The sequence below is a fragment of the Impatiens glandulifera genome, chromosome 1 (genome assembly GCF_907164915.1).
Source record: "Impatiens glandulifera chromosome 1, dImpGla2.1, whole genome shotgun sequence".
In the NCBI taxonomy this organism is placed as follows: Eukaryota; Viridiplantae; Streptophyta; class Magnoliopsida; order Ericales; family Balsaminaceae; genus Impatiens; species Impatiens glandulifera.
Window position 1 is genome coordinate 67,677,103 of NC_061862.1, and position 24,955 is coordinate 67,702,057.

The following is a 24,955-nucleotide window of genomic DNA, read 5'->3' on the forward strand; positions in this document are numbered from 1 at the left end:
TCATTTATTTCCTAATTTCTTAAGAATAAAATTAGTTGACAACTGCTACGTTAAATCCTAATTTCACTCATTATTTCACGTTTGGACGACACAAATTTGTAAATAGTGATCTTTCAACCGTTTTATGAGTTTCGAGAGTAAGGTAAACCAAATGATTTTTAGCAAAAATATATCGACTCCAAGTTTCAAAAACATTTTTTCAAAACATAAACTGAACGAGAGTTTGAGTAGGTTCGGAGATCGATTAACACACATAATCCATAACAAATATTATTAAGATATAAGAAAGAGTCATTCTACAAAATAGAAGCAAATTACAACAATTTATTTGATTTTATTTTATAAAAGAAAAGAGTCTAATTAGATTAATTTTTAGGATGAGATTTTTCCATGGGTTTAAGTTTCTTGGCCAATTCGACGAGCACGTCAGTCTCCGGGACGACACCCTTTACAGCCTCGTGTGAAAGGAAACAATCTGCCCAGGCCACAAGATTAGGTGTGGTGGATTCTTCTAGAATCTTCACATTCATCATCTTCTCCCCTGTTTTCAACAACCCTAAGAAGCTTCCAAACGAAATATCTAACAACCCAATATTCTCTCCTCCAAAAAATGTCTTCCCTTTGCTGGTTTTCATGAAAGCTTCCTCTAACAAGGCTAACCCTTCTCTCACCCTCTCAAATTTAGTTGGCTTTTCTTCCTCTGGCGCCGTAATACAGTACTCTAATAAACAAGGAAACAACTGCATGCATGCATGCCACAAATAATTCAAAATTTTGCAATTTATAAACTAATTAATGTATGGTTAGATGTTAATTACCTTGTCGTCTAAATAGGCAGCCCAGAAACGGGCGATGGCTCGATCATATGCTTCGGTTGGGAGGATGGTCGGACCGGAGGATGTCCATTGTTCGTCGATGTATTGTATTATGATAAGGGACTCGCATATGGGTTTATCGTCATGGATCATTACTGGGATTTTCTTGTGAACCGGGTTTGATTTCAGAAGAAGCTCACTCTTTGAGTCGAATGTCTGCTCTAGGTATTCATAGTCAACTGATTTGAGATTGAGGGCGATCTGAACCCGGTTCGAGAAGGGACTCTGGAACGCTCCCAGAAGCTTTACTGAACTTTTTCCTGCCATGAATAAAAATTTAGAGAGAGAGAGAGAGAGATTGTAGAAATTTTTGGTGTGAGAAGATGGTGAATTATGATGAGAGATTTTAAATGGTCTTCCTGCCTTGCGCAATAAGCGAGATCTCAAATAATTGTCAAAACCAAGGTTTGAAAATGGTGGATTCAGTGAATGAAGAACACGTAGCAGAGGAAACAGAACGTCAATCTTGACTGTATTGCCTTTTTTTTTTCCTTTTCTTTGACCATTCCGTAGACTAAATTGAATAACTTATTTGTTTAGTCTTTTTTTTCATTAAATTAAAATATTATAGAGTTGTTTATCTATCTTAGGTCTCCTTCTAATACAGGGCTTATTTTAATAATATGAATTATTTGAAAAATAATGATTAAAATTGATTATGAGGAAGTGTATAATTTTTTTTATAAAATTATTTCAATGTATTAATATATAATAATAAATTAAAATATAAGATATTTTGATTAATAAATTAAGTGATGTAATGAAAAAAATGATGAATTAGATTGTTCAGGGGCGGAGCCAGGATGAAAATTTACCTGGGGCTGACTCTAACTTGCACCTCAGATTTAACTTTCTATGTTCTGTTTTTTTTATGTAATACAATAAATTAATAAATTCAAACATATAAAATAAAAGATGTATGAACATTTACTTTATGAAATTATGAAACAAAATAGTACATTTAAAACACACATTATTGAAGTTGTGCCCTTCTATTCTTCTTAGAATAAAATTCTTTAATTATTGTATCATTATCAATGTTTTCAGACAACTCTCGTTCAATATAGACGATCATAGAATCTGTTAAAAACTCTTCTTCCATCTTGTTACAAAGAGTTGTTTTCACGAGCTTCATAGCTGAAAATGCTCGTTCCGTTGTTGCTGTAGAAATGGGAAGAGTTAAAACAAGACGAATCAACCTGTCAATTAAATAAATATATTAGTATAAGTAAACAATATAACTATATTTCATAGATTATAACAAATGATAAAATTACCTATCGATCAAATTGTAGGTTTTTGACTTATTTGTCTCAACTAATCTTCGACATAATTCAGAAATAGTTGATAAATTCTGAAATCTTTCATTGACGGGCATGTCAAACTCATAGTGAGCCAATTGTGTTCTCAAGTGGTGCAAATCTTGTGCATCAAAATCTAGATGATAGAATTTCTCAGCAAGTTGATAGATGTGATCAACATTAAGAAGTTTAAAGTTGTCTTTAGGTTCCAAAGCACCACTGAGCTTAAGAAGTTCGACTGCCTCGTCCTTGAATCTACTATTGAGCTCTTCAATTTGAAAATCTATTGCAGCAACAAATACATCAAATTGATAGTGGTGCTTAACTGTAATCGAATCCTTTTGTTGACAAAAACGACTTCTACTAGATTTGTAACAAGCTTCCATCTGAGGTATCTCAATGTCATACTTTTTTGAAACTTCTTCCACGCAACTGAGTAAATTATCAAACCCTTGCTCTCTCAAAACATGAAGTAAAGTTTTAGTAGTTGAAACATGCTCCATTGCATTTAAAATATCTAGAGATCTCTCTTGCAATGCTCGACAAAGTGGATTTGTTAATCCCATTATCCTTTTCATTAAGTGTAGAATGAATATGAAATCAAAAGACTTCATCGCAATCAACAAACCACTAGCTTCACCACGAATGGAGTTAGAAGACCCCTCATCCACCATATTTTCTAAAACAGTGATCACAGAGCCATACATATCAACCATGCTACAAAGTGAGTCAAAATTAGAACTCCAACGAGTCTTTCCTGGCCGTAATAAATTTCCAATCTGATTACAACCTCTACCCGTATCACGTTCACCAGTAGCTACCATATGTGCAATTTCATTTCTTTGAGCAGAATGTAACTCGATATGACGTTTAGGAGATGCATTAATAAGATTACATATAGAATTCAATTTCGAAAAAAATAACCAAATAGATACCTCTTTTTCGGCAGCCGCAATTAATGCTAGTTGAAGCCGATGAGCAAAACAATGTACATAATATGCACATGAACATTCTTTCAAAAAAAGAGCCTGTAATCCATTCCAAGAGCCACGCATATTGCTAGCACCATCGTATCCTTGTCCCCTCATGTTATGGATATGCAAGTCATAACGACCAAGAACATCAGATATTTCTTTCTTAAGTGTTGTAGCAGTTGTATCAGCCACATTTACAATGGCAAAGAACCGTTCTCGTAAAACCCCATCAATATCCACAAATCTTAACACAATAGCCATCTGCTCCTTGTTAGATGCATCTCTTGCTTCGTCAACTAAAATGAAGAATTCGGCATCCCCGATTTCTTGGCGAATCTTTGTTCTCACTTGGTTGACAATAACATTCAATACATCTTTCTGAATATCCGGAGAAGTATACTTTGCATTTTTTGGAGCTTTTTCTAAGATAGTGTTTCCAATACTCTCATTCTATTTTCCCATAAATTTTATCATCTCAATAAAATTTCCACGATTATTAGAAGATGGAGACTCGTCATGCCCTCTCAATGCATACGCTTGCAAAGTGAGCCACTGAATGCTTTCAATAGTTGTTGTAAGTCGTAATCTGTTCTTTTGTTTTTCATCTGAAGACTGTGCATTCAGTACTTTGTCAATATGACAAGGGATATTCATTAGATTATCAAGATATTCAACTGCCCTATTATGTGGTGAAGTATTACATCCTATATGCATAACAAAAGAGCTTCTATCCCCATCATTAACTCACTTCCAATATTTGAATCCATTTATTGTAAATGTAGGGCTTTGGGGTTGCTTATGTTCAAACAAGAAACATGGGAAACAAAAAGCAGCATCTTTCAAATGAGAGTATTCTAACCACGTAAATTTCTTAAACCAATGACTTTGGAACCGTCGATTTTGATTTCCAAATTTGGTCGGCAGGTACTCATCCTTAATAGGTTGATATGGCCCCATCTTGATATAAGCTCGTCTAATTTCATCCCTTTGATTAAAAGGATATTTCCACATCGGAATACGTAATGATGGATCAGGTTCAAGAGAACTTACATCAACATCAATTCTAGGAGATTTGTTAGGTTCTTGAGCATGAATATTTGAGATATCGATAGTTGATTGATTACCCCCTTGATTTGGACATGACTGACCTTTTGGTTTAAAAAATGAGTCAATAGTTTTTCTTCTACCTTCCATACTTGATAGCTCTATTATAACCCTAAAAAAATTTAAATAAAATACACATAATATAATTTGAAATATAACATAACATATTATATAATGCTTCAATTAGTTTGCGATTGATTGTTGATCAGAATTTGAAATATAACAGAATAGATTACAGATAAAAGAGATTAAGAGAATGAAACCTGTAATGAAGGAGGAGAGTTAAGCCGATCTTGCAATGCGTAACATTAGTTCAACTTCCACTTCCTCCGGTAACAATCATCGATCATTTATGCTCAAAAGATTTGATGGATGTATTAAACGTTTAAGAAAAAAAAATAATTGTGGGCATCTTTATAAGAAAAACTATAATATATTATATAATATAATAATATAACAATAATCGCCGGATGTTTTTTTAATTTAATTGGGTGGAGCCCACCATAAAAAAAAAATTTTTTAACCGGATGAGAAGTTTAATCATTCTTTAGAGGGGACTTTTATTCACTTTGTTTTTTTTTAATTTTATTGGGTGGAGCCCACCATAATAAAAAAAATATTTTAATAACTTGGGTGGGGCTGGAGCCCACCCTAGCCCCTTGGTGGCTCCGCCCCTGAGGTTGTTTGGATTTAGATTATATTAATAATTAAATCAAATAAAAGGAGGCCTTAATGTATAAAAATATTGAAAAATGATAGGACGATGAAAGCAAGGCCACGAATGTGACGTGGCATGTCACGTTGTCCTACTTGGACCATTTAAAAAAAATATTATATATATATTTTATTTTTTTTACGCATTTCTCCCATTCTTTCACTCTCTTTTCTCCAACTCTCTATTCGGCGTATCTTCAGCTCCCTCTCTGACGATTTCTTCCTTTCAACGATTTAGTGTCTTTTTCCTTTCAGTAATTCGGTGTCATATTCCTTCTGCTTCTTCAGTTCAAAATGGTAAGTCTTCGTTTCTACTATCATCCGTCCGCTCTTCGTTTTCGTTTCTCTTCAATTCTCTTTGTTTATCTAAACCTATGTCTCTTTGTTTCAGGAGAAGCTTATTCCTACAACAACTACATTAATCAATTATGTCGAAAAATCTCATAGGTAAAATCCCGAATATTCCTACATGTTTAATCATATCTACTCTTATTTAGATGTGTCCCAAAATTTTTATCTTCGGGACGTTTTTGTTTAGCGATAAGCATTTTGCGATTAGGTTTTACGATTAGGGTTTTAATAGGATTTTTGGTTGGAGCTGATAAAAATATGCATATTCAGGACGTTGATGTCCTGAATATGAACACTTTCGGGATATTTATGTCCCAGCATTGTCCCAACATTTTCGGAGCATAAACTTCCCTAAAGTATTCATATTCGGAAGAAAACATCCTTAGAGTGTTCATATTCAGGACATAAACGTTTATATTCGACACGTTTTTCCTAAAATAATCATTTTCGAGACATTTATGTCACGAATATGAACACTTTCAGGACATTTATGTCCCGAATATGCACACTTTCAGGACATTTCTCCTGAATATGAATACTTTTAGAACGTTTATGTCCCGAATATGAACACTTTCGGGACGTTTATGTCCTGAACAATTGTTCAAATATGTTAATAATTTCCTCAATTACACAAAATTAACATAATTGACATATTTTCTTATTTACACAAGATTAACATAATTAACTATATTAATAATTAAGTTACAAAATTAACATAATTATTCTTATGTGTCGTCCATGGTGAGGTAGTAGGAATTCACGTCTGTTGTCGACCCTACCTACGAAAGTTGGGAAGACAAGAGAAACATGAATGAAGTGTCAGACATACTCAAATTTAGATGTTACAGAGTTGATGTTGGAGTTGGAATTGAAGTTGTAGTAGGCTGAAACAAAAAACAATTACACAACTTTAATAATATAGTAAATAATTAAGACAAAAAATAATGCACACAAACATTCTTTAGTGATCTCGAGGACGACTTTTTCGCAATTTTTTCAATGAAAGATTGTTCCTCTTAGTTGGAGATACTTTCACATGGGAGTGTATCAAAATTCCTATTGATGATGATATTTTTGTGCCTTTGTCTAGAGATGCTTATGTACCTTTGTTTGGAGATGCTTTTGTGCCTTTGTCCCCATGATTATGTTCCATAGACATAAAATGTTCTTTGATAGATTTTATGCCATTGAGCTAAAAAGAACAATTTTCTTTAGATTTTTCTCTAAGGTGTTGAACCTCTTGCATTAATGGGGTTAAACTGTTGTAAAGTTTTATTTCTTCCACAAACATATCTTAATCATAAATGTTGGTGATAGTTTGATATCCACGCTTAATAATTTTACGTCATATGTCCATGATATAACACATTGATACATCATTCACCCTCATTTTTTCAGCACAACAATGATATGCCTAAACAAAATTCTTTTGAACTCAAACATTCGACATTGACATTTAATATTGCAGTTCAGTTCGGTATAGTGCACTTTGTAAAAAATATCTCTAAAATGTTCTCTATTAACCCTAAAATGTGTTCCTCAACTTGAAATATACAAGTTGTCATTTCCTCTTCAAATATTTAGATATCACAGAAGAACATCCCTCTAACTTCTTGTTGGAATAACCTAAATATCCGTTGAGTGTAGAAGTTTTGGAATTGTCTTTCAAATGCATAACCATTGATAGTTGGTATGATAGAATTAAACGATTGAAAATTCAATTTCTTTTTCTTTCTCAATATTCCTCAATATAGTCCTATTATATTGCTCGGAATTGTTACATGGATGTTTTGGACTACATGTAGTCATTAAAGAAGACGTTCATACTTTCACTCCTTTGAGATGTGGACATCACTTCCTAAAACTACCCTTTCACATAAACATGTATACATTTAGATTTTCAAAAAATAAAGAATGTAACCAGTCATTATCTTCTAGATTATAATCATCTAATAATGTCATTTAATCGTCTTCGCATTGTTCAATAGTAATGGAGTTGTATACACTTTTTTTAGTCTTTTATTTATTAGTTTATATTTAGTATGACTTCCAAATTTTGTAGGAAGTTTCTTCATGATATGACACAAACAAAAAGGATGATGAGGTTTAGGAAATATATATTCTCATTTGCAATTTTCATGGATCGACATTGGTTTGTGATTATGATATTTGAATGTCGTTCAAGTATACATTCCAACCAAGTTGTGAACAATCAAGTGAAAGATTGTGAATCTTAATTTGATAATAATCCTAATCCAAGTAAAATGGATTGACCATGATGATTGACCCCGAAAAATGGAGCAAATTGCATTTCATAGCGATTTGTCAAATATGTTGTTTCGAAAGTGATAACATCATAGAAATACTCATAGGGTCATACACCTTCCATCCGCGCAACGTTTCAAATTTGGGATTCCTTGTTCAAATTAATCAAGTAGAAAAAGTTAGAGTTCCTGGTTTACATTCTTAAGAAATAATTAGTTAGTGCTACATCATCCCCACTCCCTAACCGAGGAATAAGTTAGAGTTGGGGTGGGTTTGAATAAAACTTATATATAATAGAATCTAGATTTATATCATTTGATAAATTTAGTTTAATATAAAGTATTAAACAATCAACAAGAAAATCATCATTCTTTTTATTATAAAGTTTTGTCTTCACATTTTTTATTTCTGAAAATGCTCGCTTAACTCCTGGTTAATTGTTGATACAACTCAATAAGTGTAGAAATCTTCAAGTTCAGCATCACATTAAGTTTATAATGTACCAATTCATACTTCAAAACAAGAATATATTGATCGCTTAAATTTTCAAAATAAAACTACATTGCTAGCTTACAAATATAATAACAGCTAAATGAGTTGAATGAATTTTTTTGGTCTAAAAATGAGATAAGAAAAATAAGTTTCACTAATGACTCATTAAACCGAGTATTTAACTCCATCAAAATAAATCAATTTTTACATTAAAATATCAAATTGATAATATTGTTCAATTACTAACGAGAATACTAATCTTATATAAATAATAAGGGTCAAGTAATTTCAATTCTGGAACAAAATATTTTTACTGTCATCAAAAAATTCTCTCTTCACAAATTTCTAAGTTGTTAAAGGCTAGGTTCGATGGTCATGATGTCTTAATATTTTTTTTAAGATGTTGATTATATATTGTGATAGGATCGGCTTAATCAATAGAGACGGGGTCTGGCGATTGATGAAGGCTTATGAAAAACTTTTTGAAAGTAATCTTGTTAGAGATTTAATTCACTTTTTATTCTACGCAAACCCTTGTAAACACTTGAAACAGAATCAAGTGCGGAAATGTTTACTTAGGTTTGAAGATTAAGATGAAGAATGAGAGGATGACAGGAATGAACAACACATCAGTTTGTTTATGGATGTTCGGAACAAACTCTCAAACGTCACCCTTCTTCTAACCACCGGAAGGATTCACTATAATATACTTTGAATCAAATACAGTTTGCACGAATAGCTCACTGTTGAACATAACCGACTCTGTTCAACTTACAATATGATGAATATCACTCAGCTAAAATGATGCTTTGATTCTAACTCTCTCTTGATTAACACACAGTACAATTAGGAAAGCAGCTAACAGTTTGAATATTCAAAAGCTTGATGTCTGTAATTCTTCTCAGAATGCGAATGATAGATTGAATGCTCGAGCGATTGTCCATTGTCCTTTAGAATCTTTAAATAAGGCATAAGTATCAACGGTCGAATCTTCATAATGATACGTGGCACTCTTCCATTGGAACGCCTCCATAGTACACAGCAGACTCTGAATACAAGGATCGTGACCGTACACAACAGGTAGTGCGCCGAATATTCTTCAGAGATTTACCTACAAAACAAGTAGTGGGAAGGATATTCGCTTACGTGTCATTGGTTGATTGGTTGCATCGGGCTGTCGTACTGATCTTCACTAAAAAGTGGAGCAGGAATAGCGTACAGCTATAGCACGTGGGTAGGCGGGTGCTAGCTTCAAGCAACTGCTTAAGCAAGGCATTAGACGTATTTTAATTAGACGACCTCGTTTAATGAAATCAAACGTCCCCATCTAATAACAGAATCCATTAGACCACCTAGTCTAATGGGATTAGACTTACGTCTAATTGCAATCACTTCAAACTAATCTGAAGGAGTTAGACTGCACGTCTAACTTTCACCAGTTAGACTGCACGTCTAACTTTCTCTTTCTATTAGACTGCACGTCTAACTCCATGAGTTACACTGCACGTCTAATTACGGTTCCACTTCAGACTAGTTTGAAGGAGTTAGACTGCACGTATAACTTTCAAAATCCATTAGACAGCACGTCTAACTCCACGAGTTAGACTACACGTCTAATTCCGAGTCCATTAGACTACACTTCTAACTCCACGAGTTAGACTGCACGTCTAATTACGGATCCATTAGACTACACGTCTAACTCCACGAGTTAGACTGCACGTCTAATTACGGATCCATTAGACTGCACGTCTAACTCCATGAGTTAGACTATACGTCTAACTCCACGAGTTAGTCTGCACGTCTAATTACGGATCTATTAGACTGCACGTCTAACTCCACGAGTTAGACTGCACGTCTAATTACGGATCCATTAGACTGCACGTCTAACTCCACGAGTTAGACTGCATGTCTAATTACGCATTCATTAGACTACACGTCTAACTCTACGAGTTAGACTGCACGTCTAATTAATGATCCATTAGACTGCACATCTAACTCCACAAGTTAGACTGCACGTCTAATTACGAATCCATTATACTGCTCGTCTAACTCCACGAGTTAGACTGCACGTCTAATTACTCCAGTTAGACTGTACGTCTAACACCGCTTAGTTAGATTACACGTCTAACACTGTGCATCTAATACAAAACCGGTCTAATGAACCTCATTAGAACCAAGTCTAATGAAATCTGATTTCAATACACCTGTATCAAAAACAATTAGACGCATATATAATCCATTCATCATTTTATCATCAAAATTCCAATAGTCAAACTATTTCAATACTTAGTCAAAATAATTTGACCCAACAATTTCCCCTTTTTTGATGATGAGATTGAAATCCTGCATATATGACAGCTTAAATATTTATCATATAAATAAACTCCTGTTGATACACAACATGCATCATTTAGAAAATTAACTTCATAAACACAAAATACCATTAACAAGTAAAACACATATTTAGGAATTTTACAAAGGAAACAAATAAAACATTTTCCAAAAATAGCATAAATAAGTTCAAAACAAAAACAACATCAACAGAACTTTTCTTCCTCTTCTTCTTCTTCCCTTTATCATTTTTCTGAAAAGGATAGTCTTCAACCTAAGAAGTCTCTAAGACTGCGGTTAGAGGAGGGTTGGAGACATCTCTTTTCCTTTTTTTACACTTGAGCCTCTTCACCTTAAGAACATATTCAACAATCTTCTGGTTGTTCAGAGTTTTGGAAGAAAGATGATAACTTTTACCGGGTTCATTGAGAAGGAAGTAAAGGAAAGCGCCAAGAGGATCGTCAAATCCAAAGATAGTCTTCCGGGCGCAGATCATTCTGACAAGGTTTCCGAAGAGGAAGCTTGTCCAATTGACGGACACACGTTTAATGATAGCCACCATAATCTCAAGAACCTTAGTAAAATACTTGTAAGAAGATTCTTTGGAGAGAAGAGATTTTGAAATGATGTCGCTAAGAAGAGCAAATTCATCTTTCAAGAAGCTTTTCTTCCCGTGAATATCCATATGGGGAGAATCAGAGAATATTTTCATCATTGTGAACATAATTTCAGGAGGAGAGGGTGAAAACTCATGAATACCTACATTGGGAAGTTGGAAGAACATACCGAACGAACTTTCAGAGAAACAGATCATTTTGCCCATAACAATCCCAACAATAATTTTGTCCTGATAGAAACCGTCTGTTTTGAAGAATTTATGAACCAACTATTCGTGATAGATAGGATGAGGGGTGAGGAACTTTCGCAGCCCGTAGGCTTTCAACGACTCAAACATTTTGTGCATTCCAGAAGATTTCAATGTGGATACAGATTTGAAATCCACTTGAAGAGATTTCGGAGAGAAGGAAGACATTTCGACTTGGTGAACAAGAACTAGACGATTCAAATTCTAAAGAGAGACACAAATTTTGAAGTACTCAGCCATTTGAGTAATATCACACATTAAATATTAAAAACCTATAATTTAGTTAATATTCAATGATCATATTTACCGTCAAAAATTCAGAAATCTGTTCCCAAGGGACGCAACATTTAATATTAATCATGAAAATGCACAGTTAATACTAAACATACAGACTAAAGTTATTAGAAATATTAGTCATTCTTTATGTATTGAGAGACACGTGTCTTCAATCCTTTTGAGGAATGTGATTTGATTTTTGGCGGGAATAAGTACATGAGCATATACATAATCAAAAGACAACTGTCCGAATAGCTAGAAGATGAAAGGTCCAATTACACGAGTAGTTAGACATTTATTCTCCTTTTCACATTTTCAACTTCTATTTGGAAATCCATCTATTAGACGTATACGTCTAATTATGCAGAAACACCACGTGCACCACGTGTGTCTTTTTAGACGTGAGCAACCACTTGCTCATGACGTAAGAACGTGTAATGTCTATTAGACGTAAGAACGTCTAACGTTTATTAGACGTATGCGTCTAACCACGCATGTTAACAAACCAAGACAAATATTCCAAAGGAAGATTAAACTGCTAGAGTAGACGTACGTCTAAGTAGTTGTGTTTTTCAAACCCCTAATCCTTAGGACGTATTAAGACCTCTGTTTTTCATGTCTGTTCAGTTACGTTTTGAACAATACGTTCCCTCTCAATTTATGCACGTAATCACATCAATCAAGATCAACAAGACCTAAAATGTTTCTAAAATGAGAGAACTTAGCTTCGGGCAAAGGCTTCGTGAAGATGTCTACCGTTTGTTGATCTGTGGGAACATATTCAAGACGAATCTGCTTCTGATTGACGTGTTCTCGGATAAAATGATGCGTGATTTCAATATTCTTTGTCCGAGAATGCAGAACTGGATTATAAGTGATTGCGATAGCACTAGTGTTGTCGTAGAAAATTGGAGATTCTCCAGTCTCATTCCCATAGTCCCTGAGCTGTTGTTGAATCCACAAGAGTTGAGAGCAACAACTACCAGCTGCAAGATACTCTTCTTCTGCTGTAGACGTGACAACTAACGTCTGCTTCTTGTTGAACCATGAGATTAAACGATCTCCAAGGAACTGGCAAGTTCCACTTGTGTTTTTTCTATCAATTTTGCACTCTGCATAATCTACATCTGAAAAACTTGTCCAATTGAAACTGGAATCCTTCGGATACCACAGTCCCCCATTTTGAGTTCCCTTTAAGTATTTAAGAATACGTTTAGCAGCAGTGTAAGCATGAAAATTTGACTTACCCTATTTGAAAAACAATATTATTATGTTTAATAATATTGAAATAATATTTTGAATTTTTATATTCAAAATAACTTGAAAGAAGGAATTAAAACCTAATTAAGGATTGATTATTGTGATAATTAAACCTTAATTAAGGAAACTTTTCAAAATTCCAAAAATAATGTGAGGATAAAATATTTGTATATATTTTACCCAAATTAGACCAAGGAATGGGTTAAAAATATTTAATTAGGATTTATTCATGATTTATGTTTAATTCATGACTTAAACCAATTAAATAAAATAACCCAAAATTCCCAAAAATTCCCCAAACAATAACACATGATCATAATTGTTATTATGAATCTAGAAATATTTTTTGTGAAATTTTTGGAGAAAAAATGGATTTAAAAGGAATTAAATTCGATTTTTAATAACATTTTAAATAAAATTAAAATTGCATAATCCTGTGTGGCTGATTTTATGTTTAAACTTTGTAGCAGGATCCTGGACCATCAGATGAGCGCCCAGATCTCATCCGGCAGCCCAGAGCGCGCCAGAAATCCAGCTGTAGCAGAACCACGCGTGCACACCCGCACTGGATCAACTAACGAGACAGACTGACCCCGTTAGTCAAACATGCTGACCGCTGACGGGACCAGACGGAACTCGGCGTTCCGTTACTCAAAACGACGCCGTTTTGTTCATCTTCTTCGTTGGGATGCAGGGTCACTGGATTCGCGATCATCGCCGACGTCAAACCTTCCAAAAGCTCTAACTTCGGCTACATGCGATCAAATCCGTTGATTTTTTCTCCCACGTGATCCCCTAGTCAGCGCATACGTTTCCCCCTTATCTAGAAGCCTCATCTTCCCTGGGATAAGGCTGCCAGCTGCCGGATAAGATTTTAGGGATAAAAACGCCGACGATCAAAATCAAGTCGAATTGGCCTTCTACAACCGACCTTTCCACCCTATAAATACTCCCCTACCCTCCTAATACCAATCCATCAAACAATAACCAAGAATTACACATCAAATCGCCTCAATCGAAGACCTGCAATTTCCGGCCAAGAACAGTTTTCTGCAGAACTTTCTCCGGTGAGCCAAGCTTCGATCCAGGCTTCTAGATCACCTCCAACACTACACAGGAACGTTTTCCAGCTGTTGGTATGATTCAAGAAGCCTTGATTTTCGATTTGTAATTCAAAAATTTTAAATTCTTCAAATTTTCTTGTTTGATCACTTTGGTCGTGTTCTTATGCTTGATTGTGTGATTTCTTTGTATAAAATCATTATATATATCATGTGTAAGCTTTTTGTTGAAAGAAAACCGATCAAATCAACCTAGAACAGAATTTTGCAAAAATCAGTTTGAAGATTTGATTTTTTTGAAATGCTGTGTTCTTGGTTTAAATCTGGATTTTTTGGTCCGAATTGTTGCTATACATGTTTATAAACATGTTTGAATCATTTCTAAACAACTGTAATCAAGTTTTGATCATGTTTGATAAAAATTAAAATTTTAGAAAAAAACTTGAAAATTTGTATTTTAAAAGTTTGTGTTCTTGCTTTTAATCTTATTTTGTTGATTCAATTAGTTGTATTACATGTTTGTATACATTGTTGGATGATTTCTAAATAGCTGTAATCATGTTTTGATCATGTTTGATCAAATTGAAATTTTGGAAAAAATGTTACAAATCTGGATTTTTGAAATTTCATGTTCTTGCTTCTAAGTTGGATTTGTTGATTCAGTTAGTAGCTATACAGGATTATTAACATATAGGGATGAATTTCAAGTAACTGTTTCACCCTTTTGATCATGTTTGATCAAATTTGGATTTTTAAAAAAAGTTAGATTTTGATTCAATTTTCAAAAACCATTTTAATGATGTAATGATGTTCTTGTTTTGGTATGGATTAACTATATTCATCATTTCAAAGCTAATGAAACAAAAATCAGGCCTTGAAATTGCCTAATTTAAATGATCCCAAAATGTGACCTAGAAATGGTGTTTTTAAAATTGATCCCCTTATGGTTTTCAAAATTGTGACTTATGTTAAGGCTTTTGTTCTTCATGATCATATGAACCTACAACAACTTACGGATTGTGATTTGGATATCCCAATCAAAAGTTATGGTCTTCTGAAGTTTCGGACCAAAACAAGAACACCAGGCCCTGAAATTTTGCCTTCGGACCGAGAAAAACAGGCCATGACCGAGCCGCGCGACCGAGGAAACCGCCCACGACCGAGCCACCCGACCGAGAGAGTTAGCTTAGGGCCAACAAAACTAGCCTAGACCTAATTAACCTAGGACAAACCTTGCCACTTGACCTAGGATTGACCTTGACACCTAACCTAGGACTAACAACTAAACCTAGCCTCATCTTAGCCTAGGCCAAACCCTAGCCCTAGCCTAGTATCAAACCCCCACTTAACCTAAGACCGTTATAGTCCTAGGCCTAAGTCTGAACCCTTACCCAAAATTAAACATCTGAAACCTTACTAAGCCCAAATTGACAAGATCGGACTCGAACCTAGGGTTTAATCCTTAGGCCCGTTTGGTTCCAATTTTCAAAAAAACCAAAACTATTCTAAAACCAAACCCTCATTTTCTAAAAAATAGCATTCTCAAGGTCATAAAGTAACTCTCAAAATTCTCTGGGATGTTTCCCAAAGCAATTTTCTTTTGCTAGAGCTTGTTTAGTTATACTCTCTAACATCTTTTTATGATATTTTAGGTTTTGTTAAATCTGAACCCCAACGCAATAGGTACACACCTCCTTTAAATAATTTTGTATAATTATTTGAAGTCTATCTTCATTTAGGACCACTGGACTACTAATTAAAGATAAGGAATGTTATAATTAGATTTATAGAAGCCAAACTTTGTCTATTTTAGAAGGATTTTGAAAACCGTCCTTAGGCGGGCGTAGAGGACATAGCGCAAAAGCCCTTTCCCGAGCGTAAACAGACAACGAACCACTTTTTTCAAAAACTCTGGTATAAATACGTTTGTACACGTATCATTTTATTGATTTTCATAAAATCTCTTGGCGACTCTGATTTTCAAATGAATAATCTTTAAATTGATTATGTTTAATTGATTTAAATCGGGCCAGGTTAAATTGTTATTCAGCCTCCTAGATTATTAATGTTTGAACAAAAGATTAATTATTTTACATAATTAATTTATTACTGCTCCAGGTATTCTCAAAATCTTTTAAAAATTAAATCTTTCATTGTAAAAGATGCCTGGTACGCAAATCAAGGTTAGAATCATTGAACCTCGAGCTGCCTCGTGGTAGTCCTTCCATATTGCCACGTGTCTCACAAACACTTGATAAGCTATGGAACGGGACATAGACCGGGGGGAATAAAACGGTGTTACAAGCAGTAAAGTGAGAAAGTTTAGGATTAGCCTGAAATCTGCCACAAACTCCAACGACAAACTAAATGTCTAGCCTGCTAGTAGTCACATATAACAAGGATCCGATGAGTCCTCTATATGATGATACATCGATACTTTGGCCACCTACATCTTTATCCAGTTTACTAGAGGAGCTCATTGGAGTAGCTGCAGCAGAACAGTTCTCCATTCCAAATTTCTTTAGTAGTTCTTTGGTGTATTTGGCCTGATTGATGAGGGTCCCTTCTTCTAACTGACGGACTTGAAGCCCAAAGAAGAATGTTAATTCTCCCATCATGCTCATTTCAAATCTGTCCTGCATCAGCTTAGAAAATTTCTCACATAGTTTGGGGTTAGTTGAACCGAAAATAATGTCATCAACATATATTTGAACAAGTAGAATGTGAGAGTCTTTAGTGAATCTAAACAAGGTTTTATCCACAGTTCCAATTACAAAATCATGATCAAACAAAAATTCAGTTAAAATGGCATATCAAGCTCTAGGAGCTTGTTTCAGACCATATAGTGCTTTATCAAGCTTATAAACATGATTAGGTAACATATTATCTACAAACCCAAGGGGTTGCTCAACATATACTTCTTCACTCAATTTCCCATTTAAAAATGCACTTTTCACATCCATTTGAAAGACCTTAAAGTTCTTAAATGATGCATATACTAGGAAGATTCTAATTGCCTCAAGTCTTGCTACAGGTGCAAAACACTCATCAAAATCGATACCTTCCTCCTGTCTGTATCCTTGAGCAACTAAACGAGCTTTGTTTATAATGACTAAACCATCTTCACTAAGCTTGTTTCTAAAGACCCATCTTGTTCCTATAACTGACTTATCAGTTGGTCTAGGGGTAAGATGCCACACTTTATTTCTCACAAATTGGTTTAACTCCTCCTACATATCATTGATCCAATCTGGATCAACTACATCTTCACTAATTTTCTTGGGTTTAATCTGAGAAATAAATGCAGAATTGGCCATTTCATCCATCAATTGACGTCTTTTCCTTCGAGGAGAGAAGAGATTTCCGTTGATCAATTCTAGTGGATGATTTCTGTTCCATCTGAAGTTGGATCCAAGGGGGTTGGTCATCTAAACGGGTGACTCCGCAACGTCTAAACTCTCAACATCTTGTTGAACAGGAGTTTGTACGTCTAGTTGAACCTCAACCGGATCAGCCACTAGATCAGATAAGGAAATCCGCTTGTCTAGAGTTTCTTCTTCTTCACTAACAGACTCAAGACTTGTCGCTTTTAGTCTGTCAGCAAGATCAATGGGTTCAATGGAATTGCTCTCAACAGGCTCATCAAAATCTACATGGAGGGATTCCTCAACTGTCTGTGTTCTTTTGTTGTATACTCTGTAAGCCTTGCTTACTGACGAATATCCCAAAATGAATCCCTCATATGCTTTAGCATCAAAAGTAGTCAGATAAACCTTTCCATTGTTATGAATAAAACATTTACACTCAAATATCTTAAAATAAGAAACTGTGGGAATTCTCCCATAATACAGTTCATAGGGAGTTTTATCAAAACGTTTGTTGATTATTGACTGATTTTATGCATAGCAAGTAGTGCTTATGGTTTCCGCCCAGAACCTCTGAGACACGTCTGATTCAGCTAGCATAGATCTCGCGGCTTCCTTCAGAGTCCTCACTCTTCTCTCAGCAATGTCGTTTTGCTATGGAGTTCTAGCTCTAGACAACTCGTACCTAATTCCAGTCTCCTCGAGATAAGATGATAAGTATATGTTAGTGAACTCAGTTCCCTGATCACTTCTAATGCATGCAATATTCAACGATTTCTGATTCTGAATTCTTTTAAATATTCTAATCAAGTTTTCAGCAGTTTTATCTTTTGATGGCAAAAATGCAACCCATGTAAATCGAGAAAAATCATCAATAATAATTAGGACAAATCTCATTCCTCCTAAACTTTTTACAGGAATTGGACCAAACAGATCCATATGTAATAGTTCTAGGCAACGGATGAATTGAGATTTCCCTTTACTTTTGAACGATGATCTGCCCTATTTACCTAACTGGCAAGCAGGATATACCTTATCCTTAACAAACTGTAATTTAGGTAATCCAATAACTAAGTTGTTTGAACAGATGTTGTTAATGGTTTTGAAATTTAGATGATTTAACCTTTTATACCATAACCATTTCTGGTCATTTTTGGCAATAATGCACATAGGATCAGAAGATTCTTTTTGCCAATTCATTTTGTATGAGTTTCCTACTCTACTACATGTTAACAAAGTATTTCCGTCTTGGTCTTTAACTAGACATGCATGCGTTTGAAAATCTACTGACAAACCATTATCGCGTAACTGATTAATACTGATCAAGTTATAGCACAGATTGTCTACAAGTAGCACGTCATTAATGGTTAGGTTACCATGAATAATCTTACCCTTACCCATGGTCTTACCCTTCTTGTTGTCACCAAAAGTAATCTTAGGTCTAGAGCAATCTGCTATATCAGTAAGAAGCCGTCTGTTTTCTGTCATATGCTTGGAACATCCGCTATCAAGATACCATACAGATTCCTCCAGCCCATCGTTTATTTGTACCTACATAGATAAATATTACAATCTTTTGGTACCCACTTTTAATTGGGTCCTCGGTCAATCAGTCCCTTAGGAATCCATATTTGAGTTATTCTGATGGATTTCCCATTTTGTGCTGTGATTAATGCGTATATTTTTGACTTAGCAGACGACTTTCTGTTAGCCACTGATCCCTTAGCAAAATCCGGTACAAACAGTTCTACTGGTCGTACAACCGGTCATAACTTTTTTACTTTATAACTCTAGATCAAACATGGCCTATTCAAGATAGAAATAAAGGGCAAAAGAGTTAGAAGGCCCATTTAAACAAAAATGAAAAGAAGAAGGACCTCCTCTGATTGGTAGAAGAAAAAAAGGAGACAACGTCATTTAATGTGTTGTCCTCTCAAAAGAAAAATAGGATGCAAGATCTTTTTGGTATATGTCCCGATTCTCAAACATGGTTTTAGCTCCTAGAGACCGTTCGATCGAAGACCGGACCTCCCTCGTCCTCGAGATTGACATGCCATTAAAATAATAACAAGAAAAAGAAAATTATTATCGAAAAAAATAATAATAATAAATTTATAAGATCTTCATCAATAATTCGAGTAATCATTGATTTAATGGAGTCAAAGATACACTATAACTTAGTATTTTAAGAATAAAAATAAAGTTACAATAAAATGAAAAATTAAATTAATTAAATGTTATAAATTGAATCAGATAAACGAAAAACGAGATCGTCGACACTCTATAAGGTTTATTGAACTTTTTCCTGCCATTAATAAAAAATTATAAAAAGAGAATGTAGAATTTTTTTGTGTGAGGATATGATGAATTGACGGGAGATTTTAAATAGTCAAAAACAAGGTTTGAAAATGGTGGATTGGATCCAGTGAATTAAGAACACGTAGCACAGGAAATCTATATTGTCATTTTGCTTTTCTTTTCTTTGATAATTCCGTAGATTAAATGAATTTGTTTGTTTAGTCTTTTTTTTATTATTTATTAAAATTAAATTGTTAAGCTTTGGTCTTGTTTTTCAACTCAATAACAACAACCTTAATGTAACACAATTGATTACCTAACCAATAAGAAAATGTTTATGAACAATAAACTTTTAAATCACGAAGATAAAATACTTATAGGATTTTTTCGAGTGATCGAAATTTAAAGAGTTTTTAATTTGTACCTAACTTATACATAATCAAAAAGGGTGTGACTTTAGTCCAACCGAGTCCCTACAACTACAAAGATCTGCCCTGTGTCTATTCATTGGAATTCGAGCTGAAGAAGAACGAGAAAAAGAACAAAGGATTGCTTGGGCGACACAAATCCTAATTTCACACATTATCTCACGTTTGGGCGACACAAATTTTCAAATAGTGATCTTTCAACCGTTTTATGAGTTTCAAGAGTAAGGTAAACCAAATGATTTTTAGCAAAAACATATCGACTCTAAGTTCCAACAACCATTTTTCAAAACATAAACTAAACGAGAGTTCGAGTAGGTTCGGAGATCGATTCACACACATAATCCATAACAAATATTATTAAGATACAAGAAAGAGCCATTCTACAAAATAGAAGCAAATTACAACAATTTATTTGATTTTATTTTATTTTATAAAAGAAAAGAGTCTAATTAGATTAATTTTTAGCTTTTCGTTTCTTGGCCAATTCGACGAGCACGTCAGTCTCCGGGATGACACCCTTTACAGCCTGGTGTGAAAGGAAACAATCTGCCCAGGCCACAAGATTAGGTGTGGTGGATTCTTCTAGAATCTTCACATTCATCATCTTCTCCCCTGTTTTCAACAACCCTAAGAAGCTTCCAAACGAAATATCCAACAACCCAATATTCTCTCCACCAAAAAATGTCTTCCCTTTGCTGGTTTTCATGAAAGCTTCCTCTAACAAGGCTAACCCTTCTCTCACCCTCTCAAATTTAGTTGGTTTTTCTTCCTCTGGCGCCGTAATACAGTACTCAAACAAACAAGGAAACAACTGCATGCATGCATGCCACAAATAATTCAAAATTTTGCAATTTATAAACTAATTAATGCATGGTTAGATGTTAATTACCTTGTCGTCCAAATAGGCAGCCCAGAAACGGGCGATGGCTCGATCATATGCTTCGGTTGGGAGAATGGTCGGACCGGATGTCCATTGTTCGTCGATGTATTGTATTATGATAAGGGACTCGCATATGGGTTTATCGTCATGGATCATTACTGGGATTTTCTTGTGAACCGGGTTTGATTTCAGAAGAAGCTCACTCTTTGTGCCGAATGTTTCTTGTAGATATTCATACTCAATTGATTTGAGATTGAGGGCAATCTGAACCCGGTTTACGTACGGACTTGCTGATAAGCCTAGAAGTTTTACTGAACCTTTTCCTTCTGCTGCTGCTGCCATTAATAAATAAATAAATAAACACAAATAATATTGATGTTTTTGATATGAGAAGATTATATGGTTATGGGAAAGATGATGTAGATTTTATATGGGATCCTGGCTTTGGAAGAAAGCCAACATCTTATAATATAATTCTCAAATAATAAACAAAGCAAAGGAAACTTTGAAAATGGTGGAGAATTTTAGTCAACCAAGTAGAGAAGATAGAACGTCATAGATGACGATTTATTTATTGTCTTTTCTGTTTTTCTGGATGAATTGATTGATTTAATTCAAATAAATAGGTTCATTGATTAAATAAATTATATATTATTTTTGAGATTAAAAATTTAGGTTTTACTTTTACTCAGATATTAAGACTTTATATTTTAAATTTAACATTAAATTTTATGACTGCGGAACGTTTTAACATTAATATAAATTTAATTTTTAACGAACTAATATATATATATATAATGATGTTGAGTAAATGAATATTTTGGTCGAATTGTGGGTTAACCCACCCATAAATTTAAAACGGTTAAAAATAAAATTAAAAATGTTATCCGTAATTTTTTTTCACACTTTTTTATATTATTAATCGTGTAAATGCACGGACTAAATGCTAGTTTATATAATTGCATAATTTTCATATTTCAAGTCAAATTAAACTAATCTTGAGAGTGAGACTTTCACACATCTACATTTATTATGGAGTATTAGTTATTGTCATAAATATCTCTATAATGATTATGTTAGGCAACATTATTATTATAGTTACTAGCATTTAGCCCGTGCATTTGCACGATTAATAATATAAAAAACTGTGTAAAAAAAAAATTACGGATAACATTTTTAATTTTATTCTTAACCATTTTAAGTTTATGGGTGGGTCAACCCACAATCCGACTCAAGTATCCAAATTAAACACAGCTCTCGACCCGGCAATCCGGACACTTTAAAAATTAAGCATCATTATATATATAGATTAGTTAGTTAAAAAGTTGAACTTATATTAATATTAAAATGTCCCGCGTTTATCAAATTTGATGTTGAATTTAAAATATAAAGTCTTTGTAGCCTAGTTGGTTAAAAAGTTGTACTTATTTTGTTAGGTTGCAAATTCGAAACATCTCTCTAGCATTTTTAATTTTATTTTTAACCGTTTTAAATTTAAAGGCGGGTCAACCCACAATCCGACCCAAGTATCCAAATTAACCACAGCTCTCGACCCGGCAATCTGGACACTTTAAAAATTAAGCATCATTATATATATATAGATTAGTTAGTTAAAAAGTTGAACTTATATTAATATTAAAACGTCCCGCGTTTATCAAATTTGGTGTTTAATTTAAAATATAAAGTCTTTGTATCCTAGTTGGTTAAGAGTTGTACTTGTTTTGTTAGGTTGCAATTTTGAAACATACCTCTAGCATTTTTAATTTTATTTTTAACCGTTTTAAATTTAAAGGCGGGTCAACCCACAATCCGACCCAAGTATCTAAATTAACCATAGCTCTCGACCCGGCAATCCGGACACTTTAAAAATTAAGTATCCTTATATATATATATATATATATATATATATATATATATATATAGATTAGTTGGTTAAATAGTTGAACTTATATTAATATTAAAACGTCCCGCGTTTTTATCAAATTTGGTGTTGAATTGAAAATATAAAGTCTTTGTAATCTAGTTAGTTAAAAAGTTGTACTTGTTTTTGTTAGGTTGAAAGTTTGAAACATCTCTCTAACATTATTAATTTTATTTTTAACCGTTTTAAATTTAAAGGCGGGTCAACCCACAATCCGACCCAAGTATCCAAATTAACCACAGCTCTCGACCCGGCAATCCGAACACTTTAAAAATTAAGCATCATTATATATATATATAGATAACTCTATTTTAATAACACTCTATATAAGTTAATTTAATTTATAATTTGGTTAAATTGATTCAATAAATAATATAAGGGTTAATAGAGTTTTCAATATCTTTCTATCAAATTTTTTAATTTGAAATTTTTTGTTATTAAATTTAATAGAAAGATCTCAGTACCAATACAAACGGATAAAATAAATATTTTTTTTAATAATAATAATATATATTCAATATTTAATTTTTTTAATAAATCACTAATAATATAAAAATAAAAATAGAACAATTTCATTCATATTATATTCACTTCGGTAAAACAACTTATTTTCTGACGTATCTCCTATCATATTTTTTTTCCGAATGAACTTTCAATCTCTTAACCTTACACTCTTACTTTGGTCAATTAAATATTTGATTCATATTTTTTTTTCTTCATATTTAACATCTTAACCTCACACTTTTGTCAATCAAATATTTAATTAATATTTTTAAATTGCTTTTAGTTATACCGAAACAAATTAATTATCTTATCACATATCTTATCACATATTTTTTTTTTCTGAATGAAACTATAATCTCCTGACCTTATATTTTCACTTTGTTAATCAAATATTTGATTCATATGTTTTAATCATTTTCAATTGATACTGGCTTATTATCTATCGACAAACCACATCACAATCACACTTGGTTAAAAAGTTGTACTTATTTTTGTTAGGTTGCAAGTTCGAAACATACACATAGCATTTTTAATTTTATTTTTAACTGTTTTAAGTTTATGGGCGAGTCAATTCATAATCCGACCCAAGTATCCATTTACTCTCACATATATATCCAAATTAACCACCGCTCTCGACCCGGCAATCCGAACACTTTAAAAATTAAGCATCATTATATATATATATATATATATATATATATATTAGTTAGTTAAAAAGCTGGACTTATATTGTTAAAATGTTTCGCGTTTATCAAATTTGATGTTAAATTTAAAATTTAAAGTGTTATTAGCCTAATTGGTTAAAAGGTTGTACTTGTTTTGTTATATTGTAAGTTTGAAACATACCTATAGCATTTTTAATTTTATTTTTAACCATTTTAAGTTTATGGACGGGTTGAATCCGACTCAAATATCTATTTACTCTTATATATATATTAAAATTAATAACAACTCTCGACCCGAAACTAAACATCATATATATATATATATTACTCAAACTGAGTACTTCTCAAAGAAACCGAAGATATCACGCGGTATGGGAAAGGATTATGTGGCGGGATGTTAGTGGGTGAGGAAGTGGGCTCATCAATTAATTTGTGGCTGCCTGTGAAGCATGGGCACGGTCTCTTTGGTGGAGGGACCCAAATGCTTTAACTTTTAGGAACTTGTTTGATGTTCAATTATTTAATTTTTTATTTATTGAAAAACAATTAATTTAATAAAAAAATATTGATTTTTTGAGTGTTAATTAGTTGATTTTTTTTTAATTTGAATTAATTTATTAAAATATTTTATAAATTGACGCCTATTAAATTTCATAAAAATAAAATAAAAATTAAAATAACTTGAAATTATTTACTCCCAATTTACCATGTTCCCCTCTCAAAAGGGAATAATATCGTAAATAAAAATAATATATATTCCACTCTCCTGTGAGAGGGAGAGGGAACATAAGAGCATGTAAATGCTCCATAAAATAAAATATACTAACCAAGGCTAAGGTTAGATTGAGATGGGATAATTGGTTTGATAATTGCGGTGTGGCGGGTTATTACAAATCAAAAGTAGGTTATGTTTTTGATTGATTATTTAAATAATTTTGTTTTAACTAGGTTATAAATGCTTGTGTTAATGAAGAAAAAAGCTTAAAAAATATTAATATTTAATAAAAAAACATTATTTACAAAAT

General features: G+C 33.3%; 3 protein-coding genes across 3 annotated transcripts; all 3 read right to left on the minus strand.

Moving 5' to 3' along the window:
* Nucleotides 1-261: 261 nt before the first annotated feature.
* LOC124918793 (glutathione S-transferase U17-like) lies at nt 262-1,190 on the minus strand. The gene is made up of 2 exons (XM_047458841.1): nt 819-1,190; nt 262-740 (listed from the first exon to the last, which is right to left on the minus strand). Exons 1-2 carry the CDS (start codon nt 1,140-1,142, stop codon nt 366-368), a joined length of 699 nt encoding a protein of 232 aa, XP_047314797.1. The 5' UTR covers nt 1,143-1,190; the 3' UTR covers nt 262-365.
* A 658-nt stretch (nt 1,191-1,848) lies between these two features.
* Nucleotides 1,849-11,440, minus strand: LOC124930945 (zinc finger MYM-type protein 1-like). The gene is made up of 4 exons (XM_047471324.1): nt 11,295-11,440; nt 10,760-11,201; nt 2,153-3,600; nt 1,849-2,074 (listed from the first exon to the last, which is right to left on the minus strand). The coding sequence occupies exons 1-4, from the start codon at nt 11,438-11,440 to the stop codon at nt 1,849-1,851; spliced, it is 2,262 nt and encodes a 753-aa protein (XP_047327280.1).
* Nucleotides 11,441-20,287: 8,847 nt separating this feature from the next.
* LOC124921322 (glutathione S-transferase U17-like) lies at nt 20,288-21,292 on the minus strand. Its single transcript, XM_047461964.1, has 2 exons — nt 20,850-21,292; nt 20,288-20,771 (listed from the first exon to the last, which is right to left on the minus strand). The coding sequence occupies exons 1-2, from the start codon at nt 21,180-21,182 to the stop codon at nt 20,415-20,417; spliced, it is 690 nt and encodes a 229-aa protein (XP_047317920.1). The 5' UTR covers nt 21,183-21,292; the 3' UTR covers nt 20,288-20,414.
* Between the last annotated feature and the right edge of the window lie 3,663 nt (nt 21,293-24,955).